Source organism: Podarcis vaucheri (assembly GCF_965113315.1).
Source record: "Podarcis vaucheri genome assembly, chromosome: 3".
NCBI lineage: Eukaryota > Metazoa > Chordata > Lepidosauria > Squamata > Lacertidae > Podarcis > Podarcis vaucheri.
In genome coordinates, this window is record NC_138761.1 from 71,143,590 (window position 1) to 71,167,303 (window position 23,714).

At 46.3% G+C, this 23,714-nt stretch overlaps 1 protein-coding gene across 5 annotated transcripts in view; it reads right to left on the reverse strand.

The window, feature by feature from the left end:
- DCBLD1 (discoidin, CUB and LCCL domain containing 1) overlaps window positions 1-23,714 on the reverse strand; it is a 54,012-nt gene that overhangs the window by 24,541 nt on the left and 5,757 nt on the right. For 4 of the 5 annotated variants that reach the window (XM_082216115.1, XM_082216118.1, XM_082216116.1 and 1 more), the window contains exon 1: window positions 16,411-16,707. The exons of the other annotated variant lie outside the window; for it this stretch is intronic. In XM_082216115.1, the coding sequence (XP_082072241.1) occupies window positions 16,411-16,519 (109 nt within the window). In that variant the 5' untranslated portion in view covers window positions 16,520-16,707. Of the gene's footprint in view, window positions 1-16,410; window positions 16,708-23,714 lie in introns of those variants that run through there. 5 annotated transcript variants of the gene reach the window in all.

Consider the following 23,714-nt stretch of genomic DNA (forward strand, 5'->3'; position numbering starts at 1 on the left):
GATAAAGGGAAAGGAAGGTTCACCTCATCTTGTTTAAGGGTCAAATGCAGGTGAGCAGCAGAAGGTGTGGTAAAATGTTCATCTGCACCAAGTGACTGCTCTCACTCTGGTAGACATAATGTCCTCACACAGACTCTGCAAAGCACTGTGCTCCTTGTAAAGAAAAGTAGGGGATCTTGTCTTCTGTGTGGTGTAGTGGTTAAGAGCGGTAGTCTCGTAATCTGGGGAACCGGGTTCGGGTCTCCGCTCCTCCACATGCAGCTGCTGGGTGACCTTGGGCCAGTCACACTTCTTTGAAGTCTCTCAGCCCCACTCACATCACAGAGTGTTTGTTGTGGGGGAGGAAGGGAAAGGAGAATGTTAGCCGCTTTGAGACTCCTTAAAGGGAGTGAAAGGCGGGATATCAAATCCAAACTCCTCCTCCTCCTCTTCTTCTTCTTCTTCTTCTTCTTCTTCTTCCTCCTCCCCACACAGACATTCCATTCCATTAGAACAGGGGTAAGGAACCTAAGAACCAGCGGCCAAATGCAACCCCCCAGACCACTCTATCCAGCCTTCGAGACTCTGTGCAGGTCACACCTGTCAGGGGGTTGATTAGCTGCTTGTGCTTAAAAGTGTGCCCCTTCAGAGTTTGTGCGGCTCCACAAGCCTCTGTGTGTGACAGAGCTCATCAGACATGTCTGCTCTAGTCACTGGTGGAGTCCGACAGTGGCTGTTTGCGGAAACGCCTCCAACAAAGAAGTTCCTTAACGGAAACACGTCTCCTGGACTCACGACGTGACAGCTTCCGACGAAGCATGGGTCTCCCTGCAGTTGCTTCTGACACCTCCCCACTATTTTCGCTGGAAGTGTCTCTCACCCCTTTCTCTCCCCTGCTTCCTGCCTGCGTTGCTGCGTCTCTCTCAGTATTACTGAGATTCCCCTCCAGAGACCCCGTGCTCCCCCTGCTGGTCCCTGCTTTGGCTGTTGAGTCTCTCCCAGTCTCTGGGAGCCCTACCACCTCCTTTCCCTCTGATGTCAGTTCCCTGACATCCACCTCCCCTCCAGGGCCCCCTTCCCCCCCGCCCCCTCCCTCTCCTCTGGGCGGTGAGGAGCTGAAACCCCGAAACGAATCCTCTTCATCTTCAGACGTCTCGAACATTTCCCTCCATCGGTCTTCGTTCCGACTCGCTGAATCCTCCTCCACCTCGGAATCAGCGAACCCCTCCAACTCTTCTTCTTCGTCGGTGGTGGCGAAGTATTCCCTCCGGAACCTCGCCACTGGCTGGGGTTTACGAGGGAATCTCTGATGAAAGGCTTCAATCAGAACCTCGTCATCTACATCCTCTGCCCTGACCCAGGTGTTTTCCGACTCCGGTTCCCCTTCCCACCTTACCAAGTACTCTACTTGCTCTCCCTTCCACCTGGAATCGAGAATCTCCGCTACATGGTAGCTTTGTTCTTTTTCCTCCATCGCTGGTCCCCTATTGACCCTCCCCTCTCTGTCCCCTATATACGGTGACAGCAACGATCTGTGGAACACTGGGTGCAACTTCATGTGGTTCGGTAACCGGAGTCTGAAAGCCACTGGGTTGACCTGTTGCGTGACTTCAAATGGACCCAGTCTTCTGGGTCTTAACTTCTTACAACCTCCTTTAAACGGTAACCCTTGGGTGGACAGCCACACCTGGTCCCCCACCCTAATGCTTTCCCCTTCCCTTCTGGTTTTGTCTGCCTGCCTCTTATATTCCTCCTTCGCCCGGTTTAAATTAAGTTGAAGTTGGCGGTGGATAGCTTCCATTTCTTCAACGAACTGTTCTGCGGCTGGAACGCTCCAGTTCTCCCCCTCCCCCCCTGGGAAGGCTCGGGGATGACACCCGTGATTGGCCAAAAAGGGGCTCATCCCCGTGGACACGTTCTCTGCATTGTTGTAGGCAAATTCTGCCAACGCCAGCTTCTCCACCCAATCATTCTCTCTGTCATTAACATAACACCTCAAATATTGCTGGAGGACACCATTGGCTCTTTCCGCCTGCCCATTGGTTTCGGGATGACGGGCAGTAGAGAAATTGACCTCTACATGCAATAAGCTCATGAGCCTCCTCCAGAACCTGGAAGTAAATTGTTTCCCTCGGTCCGAAACCACCCTCAAGGGGGCGCCATGCAACCTAAACACATTTTCCACAAACAATTTGGCGGTTTCTTCTGCTGTGACCGCATGTGAGCAGGCTATAAAGTGGGCCATCTTGGTTAACAGGTCTACCACCACCATGATGGCTGTTTTCCCTTTGGACCTGGGCAGATCAGTCATGAAATCTATTGCCACTGCCTCCCATGGCCTCTCCGGCGTGGGTAGTGGTTCTAATAAACCTGCCGGTGCCCGCCTCTCCCCTTTGGCTCGTTGGCATCTGTCACACCCTCTCACATATTCCCGCACATCTTCCCTGACCTTGGGCCACCAGAATTCCCTGGTGACCAGCCACATGGTTTTGTGTTGCCCAAAATGCCCGGCGGTGGGGTTATCGTGCAGTTGCTTGAGTACCTTTTCCCTCAATTCCCCTTCAGGTATGTATAACGCTCCCTTGTAGTACAATGCCCCATTTCTCTCCTCAAAACCCCCGGGTTTGTCTCCCTCCCTCCTGAGACTCCTGAGTTTGTCCTGGGCGTATTCATCCTGCACCGTTCCCTCTACCAGCTCCCTTTGCCCCACCAATGCCGCCCCACACACCCAGCGGTCCTCGGGAATGACATGGGTCTCCTCGGGTGCACCCTCTCCCTCCAAATATTCAGGTTTGCGTGAGAGAGCGTCAGCCCTAACGTTCTCCGGGCCTGGTACGTAACAAATCTCAAAGTTAAATTTGGAGAACTCCTGGGCCCATCTCAACTGCCGTTGGTTGAGCACTCGCGCAGTTCTCCAATACTCTAGATTCTTATGGTCCGTGCACACTTGCACCTTCTGTTGTGCACCAATTAGTAGATGCCTCCATCTCCGGAAGGCCTCATAAATGGCAAGAAGTTCCCGGTCGTACACCGTGTAGTTCCTCTCAGATTTGTTCAGCTTTCGCGAAAAGAAGGCACACGGTCGCCACTCTGACCCCTCCTTCCCCGGCTGCAGAAGAAGCACCGCCCCTATGGCTCTGTCCGACGCGTCTGTTTCGACCCTCAGCTTTTTTTGTAAATCCACATGTAGAAGTTGTTCGTCAGAGGCGAAGGCCTTTTTCAGTTCATCAAACGCTCTCTCCGCCTCCCCCGTCCAAACAAACTTCTTTTTGCCGCTAAGACAGTCCGTGATGGGCGCCGTCAGGTGGGCGAAGTTCCGGATGAACTTACGATAAAAGTTTCCAAACCCTAGGAACCTCTGCACATCCTTCTTGGTCTTGGGTGTTTTCCATTCCAGCACCGCTTGAACCTTGCTGGGGTCCATAGCCAACCCCTTATCGGACAAGCGGTACCCCAGGAATTCCACCTCCTTGGTATGAAACTGACACTTCTCCAGTTTCACCCACAGTCTGTTGGCTTGCAGCCTGCTCAACACTTCCCTGACGTCTCTCACATGTTGCTCCTCGTTCTCCGAATACACCAACACGTCATCTAGGAAGGCCACGCAATTCTTGTAGAGCAAAGGCCCCAGCACGTGGTTCATAAAACTTTGAAAACACGCGGAGCCTGTTTGTAATCCAAAAGGCATCACGAGATATTCAAATGCCCCCAAAGGGGTGAACATGGTGGTCTTCCATTCATCCCCTTTCCTTATACGTATCAGGTTGTACGCCCCCCTCAGGTCCAGCTTTGTAAAAATCTTTCCTTTTCGCACCCTGGTCAAAATATCATCAATCCTGGGCATGGGAAAAGCCGCAGGCTCAGTCACTGCATTTAACTGTCGAAAGTCACATACCAGCCTCGGCTTGTCCGTGTTTTTTTTATCCACAAAAAACACTGGGCTACCCCCCGCTGCCTTAGACTCCCTGATGAAGCCTCTCTTCAGGTTCTTGTCAATGAACGCTCTCAACTCCTGCATCTCCCTGTCTGACATGGCATACAGCTTGCCTACAGGAAGCTGGGCTCCAGGGAGTAGATTAATCTGGCAATCAAAGGGCCTATGCGGGGGTAGTTGATCAGCTTCCTTCTCGCTGAACACATCGTTGAAATCAGCATACTGTGGTGGCACCTTCCCTTTCTCCATTACTTCAGTCCCTGCCAGGGTGGCTTGGGCCCCTGCTGAACCCCTTTCCCCCCTGCAGTGTTCTAAGCAATGTGCTGAACCGAAGGAAACCACTCTTTGATGCCAGCCCACCAGCGGATCATGTAGGGCTAGCCAGCTCATTCCCAAAATAATGGGAGCGCCTCCCAAGGTGGCCACATTAAACGCTATCAGTTCTGTGTGCCTTGCCACCCTCATTATCATTGGGACGGTCTGCAAGCTGACTCCTCCTCCCAACAGCTCCCTGCCATCGATTGTGGTCACCTGCAGGGGGTTGCTTAAAGGGATAGTCTGTATCTGATGTTCAGCAGCAAACTCCTTGCTCATAAAATTGCAAGAGCTGCCGGAATCCAACAGCGCCTTTATTTGTAGGGGGTGTCCATTTTGCAGCTCTAGCGACACTTCAATCACTAGGGCAGGTCGAGGAGCTTCTGGTACGGGCACTTTCACTGCTCTTGAGCCTGGTTGCAGTGCCCTGACGGCAACCAGGCGTTGGCTTTTACTTGCTCCGTTTCTCCCTGCTCTCCTCCCTCCACTGCGCCCACCATCCCTTGCCATTCCTTCCTCTGGGGGCAGACTCTGGCAAAGTGGCCTGGCTGTTGGCAGAGATAGCATTTCCGGGCTCCCTTTCCCTCCTTCTTCGCCCCCTCACTGGGCTTTGAAACTGCGCGCGCGCGGGCTGTTCCGATTTCCATCGGCTCTGCCGGCGGGAAAGCTGGCTCAGGAATGTCTGGAATGCGTAACTCCTTCCAACGTTCCCCTCTCCCTTCCCGCCTCTCCAAGGCTCTTGCCTCCTGGCGCGCTCCAATGGTCAGCGCAGACTTGGTCAGCTGATCCATCGACACAGCCCTGGGGCTCCTGGACAGCTCGTCTTTCACAGCTGAAGAAAGACCTTCTTCAAACAGCATCTGAATGGGTGCTGCCGATAAATCCCACCCCAATCTGTGAATCAGCATGGTAAATTCAGTCCAGTACTCACGGACAGATCTGCTTCCCTGCTTGCAAGCTATCAGCTGTCTGCGCACCAACCCTTCCTCAATATCGCTGGAAAACATGATATCCATTGCACGAAAGAATTTCATAGTGTCCTTTAGGATATCGTTGTGCGTTGCCATCAGGGGCCGAACCCAATCACGCGCGCCCTTCTCAAGATGCCCAATTACGAAAGCAACTCGCGATTCCTCATCAGGGAACTCATCAAACTGCACATTCAGGGCATATTGCATCTCTGTCCTAAAGGCATGATAGTCCTTGGGGTCCCCCCCAAACTTCTGCACCAATCCTGGTACCTTTCTGGGGAACTGAGTGGTTCTCCCCTTCTTGTCAGCATCCTGCGCCCTCCTCTCCTCCAGCCTCGCCGTCTGCAGCGCAAGTTGGACTTCCAATGCTCGGTATCTTTCCTCCAAGCTTGGATCAGCTCCTCCTGCTCCGGCTCCTGCTGGGTCGCTCATGATGCTTTCTCCTGCACAGGCAGCGTACAAAGACTGTCGGACTGCTGTCAGGGGGTTGATTAGCTGCTTGTGCTTAAAAGTGTGCCCCTTCAGAGTTTGTGCGGCTCCACAAGCCTCTGTGTGTGACAGAGCTCATCAGACATGTCTGCTCTAGTCACTGGTGGAGTCCGACAGTGGCTGTTTGCGGAAACACCTCCAACAAAGAAGTTCCTTAACGGAAACACGTCTCCTGGACTCACGACGTGACAGCTTCCGACGAAGCATGGGTCTCCCTGCAGTTGCTTCTGACACCTCCCCACTATTTTCGCTGGAAGTGTCTCTCACCCCTTTCTCTCCCCTGCTTCCTGCCTGCGTTGCTGCGTCTCTCTCAGTATTACTGAGATTCCCCTCCAGAGACCCCGTGCTCCCCCTGCTGGTCCCTGCTTTGGCTGTTGAGTCTCTCCCAGTCTCTGGGAGCCCTACCACCTCCTTTCCCTCTGATGTCAGTTCCCTGACAACACCCTTTTCCTCATGACCACTTCTGTCGCTCCACCCACTTTTTTCATGTGGAACCACCAGCATGTGACCCTATGAGGTTGCTCATGAAGGAATTACATTCTTGGGCCTCTGTACTAGCACGACAGAAATCAGAAAACACAAGAAAGTGGGATTACCTCTGTCTGGTTTACACAAAGGCATGATTTCGCACGAGCGCTATACAGTGCTTACATTCTGACCCATGGAATTTTTTTTTAATTTTTTTTGCCTAGAAGAAAATGGTTTAGGAGGAAATGATCCTGACATTAACAGTGAATGACCTAAGCTGGGAGCCTCTTTCCTCCACCCACATGTAGCCTTGGGCTTCATTACTGGCAGATGTTCCCTTTTGTATTCTGAAACAGGATGATGGTGAATTGTCATACTGCCTGCACAGTCCCCTGATAGTTGTGCACAGCACATCCGAAAAAGCAATTGCATTCAGAAGTAACAGAATGATTTCTGGGGGAGGGTAGCTTTATTTATCAAGCTTCTCCTCCCCCTCTTCACTCATCCCTTTACAAATACAGCAACTACCATATTTTTTGCTTTATAAGACTCACTTTTCCCCTCCTAAAAAGTAAGGGGAAATGTGTGTGCGTCTTATGGAGCGAATGCAGGCTGTGCAGCTATCCCAGAAGCCAGAACAGCAAGAGGAATCGCTGCTTTCGCTGCACAGCGATCCCTCTTGCTGTTCTGGTTTCTGAGATTCAGAATATTTTTTTTCTTGTTTTCCTCCTCCAAAAATTAGGTGCGTCTTGTGTTCTGGTGCGTCTTATAGAGCGAAAAATACGGTAAGTTAAAAGTCCACCAGTCTCATACATCTGGGAAGAGTTTCCTTAGGAGCCAACATAAAAGCACAATCCTATACACATCTAATCAAAAGTAAGTTCGAACGAGTTCAATGTGGCTTACTCCCAGGTAAGTGTACAGAACTGCAGCCTTCGGCGTACTTCAAAGTAAAAATATTCTGAGTAAATAGGTGCAAGACTTTCTGAAAATTGCCTCCTTGGTTCCAGAGTGAAACACCTTTCGCAGTTCTATAGAACGGTATCTGTGTGAAGAGTATATAGTATTCTTCAACAGCCTTCCCAAATCTAGTGCCCATTGGTCATGCTGGCTGAGGCTGATGGGTAGTATGAGCTGTATTTATTTATTAACATGTAGACCAGGGTGGATTTGATTTAAATCAAATCGATTTGAATCACGATTTAAATCACAATTTAAATCACCAGTCAGTAAGACTGATTTAAATCATTTTTTTTTACAGAAAGACTCATTCTTGCTGGTATAATCTTAATATTTACAACCAGATGAAGGTTTCATTTTTGGAATAATAAATTTTCAGAGTAGTTTTTACAGTTATATAAAAAATTACTGATTTGGTTATACTATTAGAAATACATAGACAGATAATTATGAAATTATTGTGAGATTTAATAAGTTAACTGTTTATATTTGGACAACTTTTCTGCTGTACTTTATTGGAAGGAGAAAAATAATCATTTCCTTAATAACAATTTAAACCATTTATTTAACTAAAACAATAATATTATAGCATATGTATCCATGTTTGTTAACTGATGTGGTTAAACGGTGTGTGTGTATCTATCTATCTATCTATCTATCTATCTATCTCTATCTAATCTATCATCTGTCTATCTATCTATCATCTATCTATCTATCTATCATCTATCTATAAACTTAGACTGAGTTTTAGCACACATGAAAAACAAGTCCTTATTTCCTGATGAATAGCCTTTGGACTATAATGTAACTTAAACAGAAAACTATCTTTATAAAGATTTTTCCTCCAAAAGCATTTTATTTTAAAAATCCAATTTAAATAAAAAAAATCGGATTTAAGTAACAAACAAAAAAAAGATTATTTTTTTAAATCATTGATTTTTATCCACCTTGTTGTAGACCACTTGCTAAAAATATATACATTCAAGTGGTGCACAACTATATATAAAGCATGGTTAAAACCACACAAATCCAATTTCAAAAAACGTAAGATGATAAAATAAGAAACATTTAAAACAAATGTAACTAAACTGAGATAGAACAGTCGGTAGACTCTTAATTTCAGGGTCATGGATTGAAGCCCCACGTTGGGCAAAAGATTCCTGCATTGCAGGAGGTTGGACTAGACGACCCTTGTGGTCTCTTCTAACTCTACAGTTCTATGATTTTAAATAACGTGACTGGACAGGCTTGCAGAAACAGGAAAATTTTCAGCAGGCATCTAACACAGCATAGCAAAGGGTCCTGTCAACAGGCAAGGAGTTACATAGCATAGGCATTGCCACACTGGATAGAAGCACAACTTATCACAAAAGCAGAATGGGAAAATGAGCGGCATTTGTAAAAGTGAAAGTGGTGGCTACTCTAAAATGGCAAGCAGACACCAGTTTAGAGAAGGCTGTTCTAGACACAGATACTTGAACATATAAAACCAGGATAATATAACTGGGGTTGTGATTCCTATTCAAAATACACCAGTGATTGTTTAGTTGGGGAACACCATGCGTCTCAATCCGTCCCAAAGCCTCTTGCTCCAAACAGAGGAGCCTTCAGGGATATCCGAGGGTGGATGCAAAGGGAATGAATTTCGGGAATCCCTCCTCCCCATGGGTGTCTGTTTACATTGTCCAATATGGACTTTTAAGGTTATGAAGGGCTTTGTCTGGGACAGCTCACACAAGTTTTTCTGGTTTGACAATCCTGGGTGGCTAAATATTTACTAAGGTTTGTTAGAGAAACAAGATGCTTTGGGGTTGGGGGAAGAGGGAGCCAAAATGTTTGCCCCGGTCCAAGCCAAGGATGTGTCAGTACTCAAGAATTTTCAGGGAGGAAACCAGGTGCCATTGCAAGACAAAAAGAAGTGAACTATTAAAATGCATCATGAATTTGCACCTGATACTTAATTCTCAGCTCTACTTATTGACTACCCTTTAAAATCCTTTAAGGCAGGGTAGATCTTAGATTTAGAAAGACCTGTGTATCAAGGAGACCTATGTCCTCCCTTTCTTCATTTAATTGATTCCTTCCAGCGTCGCACTGCGCTTGGGACCTTCACAAACAAACTCAAAAGGAATGAAGATGACACATATGTCTTTCTTTCTTTCTTTCTTTCTTTCTTTCTTTCTTTCTTTCTTTCTTTCTTTCACTCTCTTCTGGTGGGAGACACTGATTTGATTGGCAGCATTGGCTGTGCACAATTCCAGCAGTGGCCTTTGCAGATTCTCAGGGGAAAACATTAAAAAGTGGAGCGTTTCTCCACCATCACAGTTTTCTTGAACTGCCCCATCGCATATCTACTGCTACTGGCCTCATCCCACTTAACTTGGCATAAAACACTGGGCACAAAACTTGGAAAATATTGATAAACACACAAATACCAGGATGCTCAATTTTTATTTTAAAGAAGAACCTCAGCTACAATGAATCTGTCTCTCTCCAGTGTTTATATTTCAAAAAGATACTCTAAAAACAAAACACTACTTTAGTGCTTTTCTTTTTTATAATATTTTATTCTTTTTTTCCCCATATAGAAAGTTACATTTGTTACTCAACAATTATATTCCAATTCAACAGAACTAGTGACTTCCTGCTCACCCAACATCAATGTTTATAATCCAAATCACATACAGTTGCGAGTGGTTTTCAAACTGCGTTCCAGGAACTCGGAGGGTCCAGATCAGGAATCCGGGTCCAGAACAGGGATCTCCCTTCAGAAGATAAACTTTTCTGAAAGAGGGTATGCCCACTGGTTTTTGCTACAAATTGTAGAGGAGAGCATTGGCGGCATTCTCTGTTCACTCAGGAAGGCAAAAGGCCTGGCCAGTATTCTACATGAAAAGACTGTGAACTTTGAAGCATTTTTTAAATAATAAAAAAAAAGATTTATATCCTGCTTTTTTGGGGGGGGGAGATGAAGAAATCCTCATGAAGTGGTGAACAAAGCAGCACAAATTATAATAGTGAATAACAAGACAAAAACAGCAATCAAACATCCTCAAAATTTACAATTTGCCCAAGTTGTCAGGAGGCGACTCAGTGAGGAAGCTGCTCCCCGAAAGCATGAAGCCCGAGAAACTGAAAAAGTTGTGTACTGCATGTACGGGAAATGAGTTGGGCAGGGGGGATTGAATTCCACAGAATTCATTGAACAGCAAAGTCTACTGAAAAGTCTCCATAATAATTTAACAAGTTTCACAACTGATGTATACAAGCCCCTGCTTAAAAACTCACTTTTCACAATCTAGTCATTCATAAATAAATAGAAGCATTGAATAACTTCCCTTTTTTGAAATAAATTTCACAAGCTTTGTTATCTGGCTCAAGGGGCTTGTGGGGCGGGGAGAAGTCACAAGTGCAGTGATTAAACATCAAAGGCTGCAATCCTATGCACAATAACCTGAACTCAGTGGGACTTATTTCTGAGTAGACACACATAGGATTGGGCTGTGAAACATATACCGTATTTTTCGCTCTATTGGACGCAGTTTTTCCTCTCCAAAAATGGAGGGGAAATGTGTGTGCATCCTATGGAGCGAATGCAGGTTTGTTCCATAGCCGCGCAGAACCCCTCCGGCAGGGAGAGGCTGCACAGGGCTATGGCTTCTTTAGCCCTGTGCAGCCTCTCCCGGCAGGAGGGGTTGTGCGGGGCTAAAGAGGAAGCCAAAGCAGCGAGCGGAATCCGTCCCGCTGGCTGCCTTGGCTTGTGCCATAGCTGCGCACAACCCCTCCGGCAGGGAGAGGTTGTGCGCAGCCTGTACGCTGCTCTTTGGGGCTGGGGGGGGGGATTTTTTTTTATTGATTTCCCCGTCTAAAAACTAGGTGCGCCCTAGGGTCCGGTGCACCCTATGGTGCGAAAAATACGGTACTTCACAAAGCCAGAACAGCTGGGTTGGGAGCTGGCGTCCTCCCTGACAGTAACAGCCACAAATGCTGCTCTGCAAGTCCTTAGTCCATTTCACATGTGAGAAGTCCTGTCCCAGCCAGGTGAACACTAGCACAGCCAAGCTTAATATGAAAACTCGTCAGCTGCAGAGCTGAATGGCTAGCACTTCCCTATCCAGCAACAGAAGGGAGTGGGCAGTCGCCAGCATCAGCTGCATACGTGATTGACTACACTGCAGACTGTATTTGTCCACACCCAGACAAAACCAGGACTGCCCCGGCAAGCAAGAAACCGGCTCCGATATTTAAGTCAAAGTTCACATGCAAATGTGGTCAAGGCTGTAAAACAGGCTTTTGCATGTGAATCCTGAAGGCACACTTACTCAGCAGGATTACTGATTTGACTGATGTCAATCAGTTGTGGGAGTTACGTGTTCTTTGCTAAAATTCGGGGTGCATGTGAACCATCCATATATGGCATTAAAATGTTGCTACAACGCTTCAGGATCCAACACATTTTGATCATTTATAGCCAGTCTGATACACCAAACTAACTAGAGCAGCTCTACCTAGGGTTTAGGACGGGGCTAGAAGAACTTGTCAAACCCTCTGCTCCCTGATCCTGCCCACCTAGCAGTTCGAAAGCATGTCAAGTGCAAGTAGATAAATAGGTACCGTTCCGGCGGGAAGGTAAATGGCGTTTCTGTGCGCTGCTCTGGTTTCACCAGTCATGCTGGCCACATGATCCGGAAGCTGTATGCCGGCTCCCTTGGCCAATAAAGCGAGATGAGCGCCACAACCCCAGAGTTGTCTGCGACTGGACCTAACGGTCAGGGGTCCCTTTACCTTTACCTACTGAGGTACTAAGCACCTGCACTGCTCTTTTAATAAGAAAACAAGCAAACATAATTACACCACCACCTTCTCACCCTTTGCTCCATTGCCCTTTCTCTTTAAGGCTCTACAACTCCATAGACATTTTTATGCTGCTGTTGAGACGGGACTTTGGATCCCAAGGATGAATTTGGGAAATACAACATGCAAGCACAGACATACTGTCTAATCTACTATAGAATCTTTCCGTGCTGACACTATATTTTCTGTATATGGAAGTATCTGCCAATCTCAGTTCACACAACTCCCCCAAAACATGTCTCACAGATTGCAATGGGACTGAGATAATACAGTCAACACTATGTCGTTGGAAATGCATTACTCTTTCAGGGAATGACTGTGTATGTGTTAAATCCCACAAAGCACCATGTTGTGCAGGTCAACTTCGTTTAGCAATAAGGTTTGAAGCTAAAGCTTGTTACTTCTGCAGGCATGGAGCTTGACCATGTGAAGTTGTTTCAAATGGGAGATACCAACGCCACTGGGATACTAGCAGCAGCACTCCCACATACTGACAAAAAGTATGTCTCTGCCAGGAGACAAGTGTGCACTCATGCAAGAGTAACTCCCTACTGCTTTTGTTTCCCTCAGCGCAATGAAGCAGTTTGCCATGGTTGGAATGCACTTCAGCTTTTAAGCCCAGAGGCATAAAAACTCCCTCTAGGATGCCTTACAAGTCTCCAAGCAGTTATTTTAAGGAAGCAGCTCCAGGTTGTTGTGGTGGTGGTGGTGTGTGTGTGTAATTGCGCCCCCACCCCGCCAGGTGGCATAAAAAAATGTATGGGGCCTCAATAAACTGCATTGTTTCCTGTGCAACTTGGATGTGTCTCATTTCTTTTGTTCCTTTGGTTGGTGCTCCCCCCCCCCCGTTTTATCTCTCAGCTAGTGGAACACAGAAGAGCATCAACCCTACTCCTTGTCTCTCCATGAAGAGAGAAAGAGAGGGCAAAGAGAAAGCAAAAAACTTTCCACCGAACAGGTTGGAGACAGGTCTAGCACGCTGTTGGGAGGAAATTGTGGGTGACACCTCTGCCCAGAAGTCTCTCACAGGAGCAGCACAGAGGTTGCCAGGAATGTAACTTTTGCTCGCACTAGAAATAATTACCACACAGTTTAAGCTTGTACAGTAAGCCCACAACCATCTTCAACACCCAGCATCTCCAAGCAGGACTGAGAGAAAACCTTGTCTGAAACCCTGGAGAGTCACTGTCTGTCAGCAGAGGTGGAGCAATGGTCCCATAAGGTAGCTTCCTATGTTCCAATTGTTTTGGAAGCAAATGCGCTAGGTACATAAACGAGATTTTACAGTAAGAGTTTATGTTAGCAATGAGTTCAACTGATACCCATTCCAATTGTTAAAATCTTATGGCGACCCCTGTGTATCGATTTCATTCAGCTATGGCCTGTTTAACAAGCTAATGAATAACAGCAACTCTCATTATTCACTGTCGTTCAAGCGACATCACAGCAGATAATATCAATACATACAAAGGTTAACACTAAATCTTTTGCTGGCCATGCCTATCCTCTGACATACCCAAGACCAAGTCAGGCATTAGAAAAACTTTTGCAGAAGATTAATGTCGTAATATTTATATAGTACTTTGAATGTTTGAAGGATTTCACATCCTCTCATTTTACAATCTTTACAATCAGGCCAATATTATTATTATTATCTACCATCATCAGTTTCTTTGCTTAGGCTTAGGACTGTAAAGTTGGAGGGACACCTGAGAATCAACCCCCTGCAATGCTGGAATCTTTTACCCAACGTGGGCCCACGACCCTGAGATCAAGGGTCTCATGCTCTACCAGCTGAGTCCTCTCCTACTTGCATGTTGCTGCTGCTGTCGGGGCTGACACAGAGAGGGGTAATGGCTGGCCTAAGACCAACTAAACTACTAAACAACAGCAAGACCAACTAGTATGTTCATGGCAGAACTGAGGTTTAAACGGGGGACTTCCTGGCACTGGTTCTTAGCCATTGCACTACATAGTATCAACTATGCTTTGTAGTAAAGCTGTACTTCATAATTTGTGTTTCTATTCTAAATTAAAAATCAAAAGATTTTTTAAAAAAACACCAGTCCACATGCATCGACTTTAAAATATGGGTTACTGTTATAATCTTGCTGCTACTTAGACACATGGCTAAACTAGGCATGGATTAACCGGGTCAAACTATATAAAGCACTAAAATCAGCTAAGACAGCATAATTCATTGTTCTACTGGCACAGACAAAGCAAAGGTGGGGGGTGGTAGGGAAAGAGATCAAAGACTAAAAGGAGAGGAAAAAACCCTCTATTTTTAACTGGCATAGCAAAAATTATTTGGCAATTCTATACCCTTAAGGAAAGCTCTTGTGTGCAGTTAAAACATCTCTTTTTAATTAGAATATTTAGACCGTCCTCCCTCTAGAACTGCCAGATGTCACAGTTCCACAGCACGTAATGGCGATTCCTTTCTACCTCAGCTGTTTCAGCCAGCAAAATCAATGTACCTCCACAGCATCCCTTAGATAAGACTCTTGCACCTGGCAGCCTACATTCATTCATCATCTTTTCTCAAGTTATTATTGACAGCCCTAGGTTTCGGCAGTGGAAATTCCTACATGAACAAAGAGTTACAGAAAGCAAAGTTCACCTAAGAAGTGCACACATAGCTAATGAAATAAGATTGCATGGAATACCAAACATAAAAGGATAACAAACCAGGGGTGAACCCTGGGAGTGAACCTCTATGAGCACACTGCATGACTTAATTCCAAGTAAACATGCATAGTATTCCAGTGAAGGAAATCTAGTTTTGAAACCACAAACAAAGCATCTAAGAACAGAGAACAAAGTATATGTGATCTTCCATTGCATGATTTACAGGTTGTCTACTTCAGATTCCTTAGGGAATGCAGAGCTTTAGTTATTGGGGGGCAGGGGCAGGGCTAGCCAGGCTTTTTGCCCTGGATGAGGCTCCTAGGCTGTGTGTGTGTGTACACAAATATATGTGTGGGGGTTCCAAGCTGAGTCTTCAACCGGAGTGAAATAAAGCATAGTTTCACCCCTGTGGAATGCATTGCCAAACTAAACAAGTTTTACAGGCAGAACTGCAGCGATGAAATGGAAAGCACAAAAATCAAAGGACTGTCTTATATTTAAAAAGCAAACATTCAATTTCACACTTCTCATCACACTATTTAATGGTCAAGATAGGATTTTCAGAAAGCTTTTGATGCTCAGCTTCCCAGCAAGATGCCAAGCTATTTAGAAGCAAGTGAATTAACCAACTGTCAAAATATGGAAAATTATCTTATATTAAATGTGAGTAATGTTGCATTTCAGTCCTATTAAGTGTGCATTCTCTGGCCTTATTAATTTCCCAAGTCAGCCTTTTACTGCCTCCCGCAATCTACATCTCTGCACACACACCATGCATCAGGCTTCTTCATTCCCTTCAAAAAAGAAGGAGGCCATATGTGTACAAAGGAGGAATCTCTTCATGGAAGCGAATGGGGCAGTCTTGACATTTGATTTGAGCACTGCAGGACAAGTTACTGTCCATCAACCCCAATTCTCCATCTGCAAATAAACTCCATCTCCTTCAAAGTTTTGTTGTGATGAACAACACTGGGAAGGCAAATACCTTATACCAAGTCAGACCATTGATCCATCCAGAGCAGTAATGTCAACCCTGACTGGCAGCAGCTCTCCTGGGTTTCAAGGCAGTCCCCCCCCCCCCCAGTTCTACCTAGAGATTTCTGGGACTGCACCTGGGACCTTTTGCATGCAAGGAATGTGCTCTGCTGCTAAGCAAGGGCTCTTCCATGTGGAAATTGGGGTAAAGTAGAATATATATCTAGCACAAGGTTAGCTGGGGTGCCAGATGTTCTAGGGACTGCAACTCCATGAGCCCCCAGCCAGTTTGGCCAATGGTCGCAGGTGATGGAGTCTGGACTTCAACAACATCTGCTGGTGGCCCTGACAAGAGTAGCACCGCAAATCATACCTTGGTCCTGTTATGTGCCAGTTCATCCGAAATACCTTCTAGCCTTTAAGTCCTGCATTTTCAACCATTTAATAAACACAAGCTGACCAGCCACAAACTACTTATTGGAAAGGTGAGAAAAACATCCGCTCTGCCACAATATACACAATATTATTATTATTATTATTATTATTATTATTATTATTATTATTATTATTATAAGACGGTGAAGGAAGAAATCTCAAAGGTTGTTTTAAATCTCCAGGAATCTGATCCATCGAAGGCAAAGAACATCTGGTATCTTTTTCAGAGCGCTAAACCACGAGCTTTTCCAGCGCTGTCGCATTCAGTCATTCTCTACACATACAGAAAATTTCTCTCTCTCTCTCAGTCACTCTCTCACACAATCCTTCCGCGCTCGGCACTAAACTTTCCCAGTTCAAAGGAAACGTTCAAAAATGGCCCCGGCGGCCCCGACTCACCGAGCTTCTCCGCGCAGCTCCCGAGCAGCCAAGCGGGCAGCAGCAGCAGCAGGAAGAGGGCGAGCGCCGGAGCCCCCGGCAGCAGCAGCCGCCGCCTGCAGCGACCCATGGCCCCGCGGGACTCGCGGCTGCCTGCCTGCCTGCCCAGCCGCCGCTCTTCGCCCTTTTCCCGCCGCTTTGAAACGCCCGCGGCGGCCCTCTCCCGCTCGCCTGCCTGCCTGCCTCCTCCTCGGGACGCCCCCTCGACGACGGCGGCGCCGCCGGAGAAGCTGCTCCCCGTCTGCCCAGCGCCCGGCCGCCTCCCGCGGGAGAAAGGAAGCGAGGAAGGCGAGCGCGGCTCTTCCCATTGGACGGCGCGGCGGAGGGGCGGCTCCAACGGGCCCGGGCCTCCCCTCGTGCGCCGAGGGAGGCGCGTCCGTCCGCCCAGGCGGCTCCTTTCCCAGCGATGGCTCGCCTGGAGGGGTTCGGTTCGAGCCTGCCTGGAAGCCAGCGGGGATTTACCCCGAAGCCCTCCTCTTCCCTCATCTGGACGGGAGGGAATGGCACTCTGCCTGTACCCAGGTGCAACTCCTGTCTTCTCTAGTGTGTATAAAGTGTATTTCTTCACTTTATTGCACTATGCCAGGACTCCTTGGTTTGGGGACACTCCTCCTTTTGCCTAATGGCGCCCTAGATTTCTGTCCCAAAGCCTTGCCCTGATGGCACCACTGAACACACCTTCGCCCTCGAAAAATAAATCACAGCACCCAGAAAACTAGCACAGGAGCCTGCTAGAACTCTGTGATATCCACTCTTCTTTTCTAAATGCAAGTGATTTCATGTGGGTTAAGTTGTATGACCTTGAAGTCAAATATTGTGCATACATTAACTTGGAGGAATATCGCGTGTCCACCATCGTTGTTATTAACAGTAATTTATAATTGGTAAGTCACTTAAACTGGGGCAGCCTCTAGGCAACTTGCAGTCAATCTTCATTACCCATGCGCTTGTTTCGATTATTGCAATGTGCTACATATTTTTTAAAATGGAAACTGCTGTCAATTGAGAACAAGGTGGTTTGACCATATTATCCCTGTGCTTTGGCAACTGTAGTGGCACCCAGTGCTTTTCTGGGCCCAACTTAAGAAGAAGAAGAGTTTGGATTTGATATCCCACTTTATCACTACCCAAAGGAGTCTCAAAGAGGCTAACATTCTCCTTTCCCTTCCTCCCCCACAACAAACACTCTGTGGGGTGAGTGGGGCTGAGAGACTTCAGAGAAGTGTGACTAGCCCAAGGTCACCCAGCAGCTGCATGTGGAGGAGCGGAGACGCGAACCCGGTTCCCCAGATTACGAGTCTACCGCTCTTAACCACTACACCACACTGTGCCTTAAAGCTGGAGAAAGTGCTTTTGGGCATCCCACAGGTATCTGGTAGGCCACTGAGAATAGGATGTGGAACTAGATGGGTTACTGACCTGATCCAGCAGGGCTCTTCTTATGTTCTTAATGCCCTGAATAGCTTGTGACCAGGTCATCTGAAATACTGCCTTCTATCCTATGTACCTAGTCCAACCTTAAGATGCTCTTTGGAGACCCTTAAGGAATGAAGTGAGTAAACACCAGGGATAAGGCCTTTTCAGCAGTGGCCACCCAGTTACAGAGCAGCCTTCCTTCCCAGGAAGGTTCACCTGGCACTGTCTTCGTGATATTTTCTCATCATCCAGGCCTTTTAAACAACTGGAAGTAGTGTGGACCGCTCAGTTTTTTAATCTGTGCATGTGGTGAGGTTTTGTTTGGTTGTATTTATGTTGCTTTGGGTTTTGTGTCTGCTTTGTGTTCTAGTTGCTTTCTTATCTAACACAAACTTCTATGCTACAGGGCAGCATCCGAATGCCATGATAATTAATTTGCCACCTCCCCTGCTGTTTCTGCACATCAGGCCAGAGTTTGTGCAGCTGGCTAACAAGAAACAGTGTTGGGAGTTTCCAAGTGTGAGTGCAGATTTGCTTTTGGAGGAATTTATTTGCTTTGCAAACTAGCAGTTCCATGTCTAGGTTCTTTCTTGCTTATCTAGTATATTTGTAAAGAAATGGATTGTGTACTAAAATGCCATAAGAGTGCAGTCCTGACCTGCAGAGCCACTGGCTGGAGGAGGTAGAAGTGCCCCTCTGCTTGCAAAAAGGTGCTCCACCTGTGGAAAGTGGCATGCATCCACTGTGATGTGGATGTGATCTACCACCTGCAATGTTTGTTCTAGTGGCAGACCCAAAACAGAGCATTCAGCAGCAGATAAGAGGCAGCCATGTATCTAAAGCCCAATGTGTGTGTGTGTTTTTTGGGGGGAGAGCAGGATCAAAAATTCTAAAGTTGGGAACCAATAAATTCTGCCTCTCATGTTTCCACTTATGTGTTACCATGGTTTAGCAGTGGCTGTGTTCGACATCTCACACACATACACATTTAGGATTCACCTGTAAATCATCAATACTCTGGACCAAACCTGTAGCAGCTGTCCTTCGAAGCTCCAACTGCTTGAACTGAGGAATTTTTGAAGCCAAATATACAAGTTGAAAAGATTTATCCATATTTGATTTGGATGCAGGGTTTAATTTCTTGGTTGCTTGCTGTTGTAATACAGGGCAACAGCACATCAGTTTGTTTCTGGAGCCATATTGTCCCATCATGTGCTGAATGAGATCCAGCTGCTCAGCCCCCCTTCCTTGCCTCAGAGCAGGAGCGGGTGGGGGGCCTTCGAGATGTTGCTGGACTACAGCCCCTCTTATCCTTGACCATCAGCCATGATAGTTGAGGCTGCTGAAAGATGGAGTCCAACAACATCTGGAGGGCCACAGGTTCCCCACCCCTGCGCCTCAGAGGATCTGCTGCTTGCCAACTGCTAGGGGGGAAATCTGTTTCCATTCCATCATGAGCGGAGCAAGATGCAGCTGCTCAAGAATACTCCCTTGACTCAAGATTTTGGTGGGAACTGCTGCCTGGTCTGACAACAGGGAAGGACAAGGAAGGGGGCAGGAAATGCTGCCTGAATAATCCTGGTCCCTAATGTACACTGAGTGGTTTTGGTTCCTGTACCAGGTTTGAATGTGATCTTATTTTGAGAATCTTTTGGAAGCTTCTTTGAGAGCATCTCAGGACTATAAAGCAGGATGTAAGTATATGCTTTATATTTTGCAAAGTTGTTTGTTCACTATGTGTTTGGACGTCTCTTAAGATTTTGTAACCAAGTAATGCATGATGTTTCCTGAAATCAAGGAGTGGGTTTTCACTGATGTTTGAATACAGTTGGAAGCCATTTTGAGTCAAGATGATAGACTGAAATTTTCATAACTGCACTGATTTTAACCACTGATTTCCAAATGTGCACTGGTTGTTTTTGTTGTTTTTTTAGAATTCCCGAGCAATGACAGCTTTGAGTCTACTAGTTGTAAATAAATAAACAAAATGTTCATTATCCCCTTGGTAGTATAAAGTGTTCATACCATTGTCAATTGTTTCCAGTGTGAACTTCCCTGTGCTGAAATAAATGGCTGACGATCACTTAACACACCATTTTATTTGGTTATTATTCTACATCAGTGAGAACAAATCCCTGTCTCATGACCAGTTTAGTATCTCATGCATGACTGTCTTTCCAGTTTGTTCCAGCTTTAACAGCCTTGTTTTCACAAGCTCTTCTGTAATCTGCAAAGGTACATATCAGTCTTGAGCCAAACTTGTTGGGGCTTTTTGTGTTCATTTTTCTCCCTGTATGTACAAAACAATGTTAAATGAATGGTTCCTGCAAACAGGCAGAGTCGATCAAAACCAAGGCAAGACAGAGGGGGTGTGGGTGTGAAAGAGAGAGAGACTAAGTTTGAGTTTTGCAGTCACAAGGGATTTTGTTTACTTTCTTCACATAAATTCTCTAAGTATTTAAGGGCCAGTTCGCCAAGCCAGCTCATCTTCTTCCATACAAGATCACATAGTGAAATCTCAGTGTGAACAAGAAGTAAGCCTTCAGCCAAAACCTATGGTTTCTGTTCATTGTCTGTCTGGAGAGACCTAAATCACAAGCCCAGGTTTGAACAACATGCTAAACCAAACCATGGTTTAGCTCAGTGCAGCACAGCAGCAAAATGAGCAAAGCAGCCATGATCTCTCCGGGAGCTTATATGTTTGCTTCATGTTAAGTAAGTTATGTTTTGATTTAATGTTACAGGTAAACTGGGCCATTAAATCAGCCTACATTAGTGATTCCAAAGGAGTAGCCTCCTTAATCTTTTTAAGCAAAGACAACAACAAAAAGTCTATGGCACTGTTGGATGTGATTTATTGCAGTGTGAACTTTTGGAACTGAAGCATTGCTGCAGGGAGTTACATGATCCTTAGGAAACATTGGCAAAGCTTTCAACCCCCCAGATTGTGGTTTTGTGTTGTTGTTTTTTACTATTCATTTCCTAAGCAATCCCATGTGACAAAGGAGCTAGAATGTTATCAAGAATATGCAAAGTGGGCTGGCTGGGCTGCTGTCTGTCAACTTTGCTCTGAAATGGGTTGCCGTGAAGAGATCCAGTCCTAAATTGACCTTAACCAGGCAGGGCTAAGTGAGCAAAGGACATCAAGCCTGGGGCAGGGAACCTCCACTGGCTCAAACTGCAAGCAGTTTGCTAGGGGCATGTTCAACATTCAGTAACAGGCACCCTCATGAATGGAGGCTATCATTCTCCAAAGTTTCTTAATAGGGAACAAGGGGCGTGCAAATCCTGACAGGTTCCCACAGCCTCACGTCTGTCCACTGCCAAGTCCAACTGGGTCAAAGTAGCTGTGTCAGCAAGCCTAAAGCTTTTCCCAGCCTAGCCAGCAGAAGGCATCCCACAATGACTTGGACAGCAAATATTTGTTTATAAAATTTATGAATCATCCATTCTACCTTAAAAAGCTCCCAAGGTGACATCCAATTCATCAGAGCTAAGCAAACAAACAAAACCCCTAAACACTAAAACAACAACATCCAATCACTCCTAAACTGCAGGAGCCATCAGCATCAGTTGAAGTTTTAAAATGCCTGGGAAAGCAAAACAAACCACTCTGCCCACGAATTCTAACAGTGAATTGGCCTGCTGAGCCTTTCTAGACAGTTGTATAGAGAGCAAAGTCTGCCATCGCCAAATGCCAGACTACATTTTCTAGGTATTCTTTCTTGGACTGATGCAAACATTTAACGGCTTAATAGCAGCTCAGGTATAAATGCAAGTTTTGGTGAATTTTTTTTTGTAAACAAAAATGCTACTCACATATTCAGGTGGTGTGTTAAAAACAATTCTCCAGCTTTAGAAGTGAATTGTGAAGAGTGTTTAAAGAAAACAAAACAGTTTACATGGATATATAAAATGTGGTTAAACATCCTGTGGTTTGGTTTGGTTTTTTTCTCAATTCATTTCAGCGAAATCTTTCTTTGAAAAGGCAATGAGACAATATTGACTGCTTATTTAAAACATAACTACACCCAGTTTAGTGCTTTTAAGAGGTGCTTCTTTTAATATCTTGCCTCACATTTCACAGGGAAGGTTGCAAGGAAATGATTTTGTTGTTCCTTTCCAACAGGATCTAATGTCTTCTCAACCCTGGGATGCGTAATATAACAATGTACCACTGAGCATTTGCAACCCACTGAAAACAAGCACACATAATCACATAAGGAGAGCTCTGCTGGTTCAGTCCAGGGGTCCGTCTAGTCCAATATCCTCTTCTCAGAGCAATGCCTATGGGACACCCAGAAGCAGGACCTGAGTGCAGAAATGAAACACCTACATTAAGGACACGATAAGTGGGCTGTTCCCTAGCACCTGCTATTCAGAGGCATGCTGACTTGGCACTTATCAATTTAGAAATGTGTCCTTTCTGTAGGTGTTCCATTTCATTTGTCCATAGCAATGGTTTGTCATGGCATGCTAGTTGAAAGGTGGCGCAGCAAGCTCTTATTATAGGTGGCACTGCACCTGTATTCAGACAAACCATGCTGACTCAGCACACACACACCATGACCTTCTGTGTAATATGTGCTCTACTGCTGCCATCCTTGTAGTCTCCCCAATCCTGAGCCCAGAGGAAATCCAGGTTGTTCTCTGGACATCTTTGGGTTTCACAAAGACAAGAGCCAGACAGTCCACTCACTGTCTTTTGAGCCCCAAGCCTAGAAGGTACTCAGCAGCATAGGACAAAGCAGCCAGGTAGCAGGTGAGACTCTTGCATTGCAGGGAGTTGGACTAAGATGACCCTTGAGGTACCTTCTATTATTTTAATGTTTTTCACCTGTCTGAGAGGGAGTTCAGGCAATGACACAGTTCGTTATATTTGCACTCTTGCAGGAAAAATGGTGCAGGCTTCTGCTGCATCATATAACTTGTATTTAAATAGAAACATTCCAATATGTGCCAGCCCAGGTGAGGAGTTCAGAAATTCATGAATGCAGACCTAGACTAAGCGATAAGTGGCTGCACACTCCCACTAGTACCTGGCACAAAGTTGATTTATGACGACCCTTTCTACTTCACTGAGTCCAGGGAATGTTTTCTTTATGCATGCCTGGCATTCAATAAAAGAAAGGACCAAACAGTATCCAGCATTTGTAAGGTGTTTACAATTCCAAAATTTAACATGCGGCATATCACAGTGCCACCTAGTGGAAAGCATGATGAAAAGTGGGAAGCTGGTTGCTAGCCTATCAGAACAAGTTTTTTTAAAACAAGAAAGGAAGGAAGAAAGAAAGAAAGAGAGAGAGAGAGAGAGAGAGAGAGAAAGAAAGAAAGAAAGAAGCAACCTTTGGGCCCTTTTGCCAGATTTCATGTATTGTGCAAAAGACAGAATCTTGGACTGGCTATCAATGTTTTGTCTAAAAGTCAGCACCATCATTTTCATTTAGTGTGTATGACTGAACTGTGTATCTCAAACATGAGCATCAGCGGCGTAGCGTGAGTTGTCAGCACCCGGGGCAACGCAAGTAATTTGCGCCCCCTAACCCGGGGCAAGGCAAGTAATTTGCGCCCCCCCAACCCCTAACCTGCGAGTTGCCGCTGGCGCTGCCGCGCAAACAACGCTGCTTGCCCGGAGGAGGATGGAGGCAGAAGCAGCCGCCGCCTGTGGCTGGGCCGAGGGGATGGCGGCGGCGGCAGGGTGCAGAGGCTGCCCGTGCCCGGCCAGGCGTCGGTGGCGGCGTCGGCGCTGCTGCAGCAGCTGCTCCTCCTGTGAGCAGTGAGCGGAGCGCAGCCACAGCGACGGCGGGGGGCGCGCGCGCTAGGGCGCAAGGCTGGCGGTGGCGGCGGGG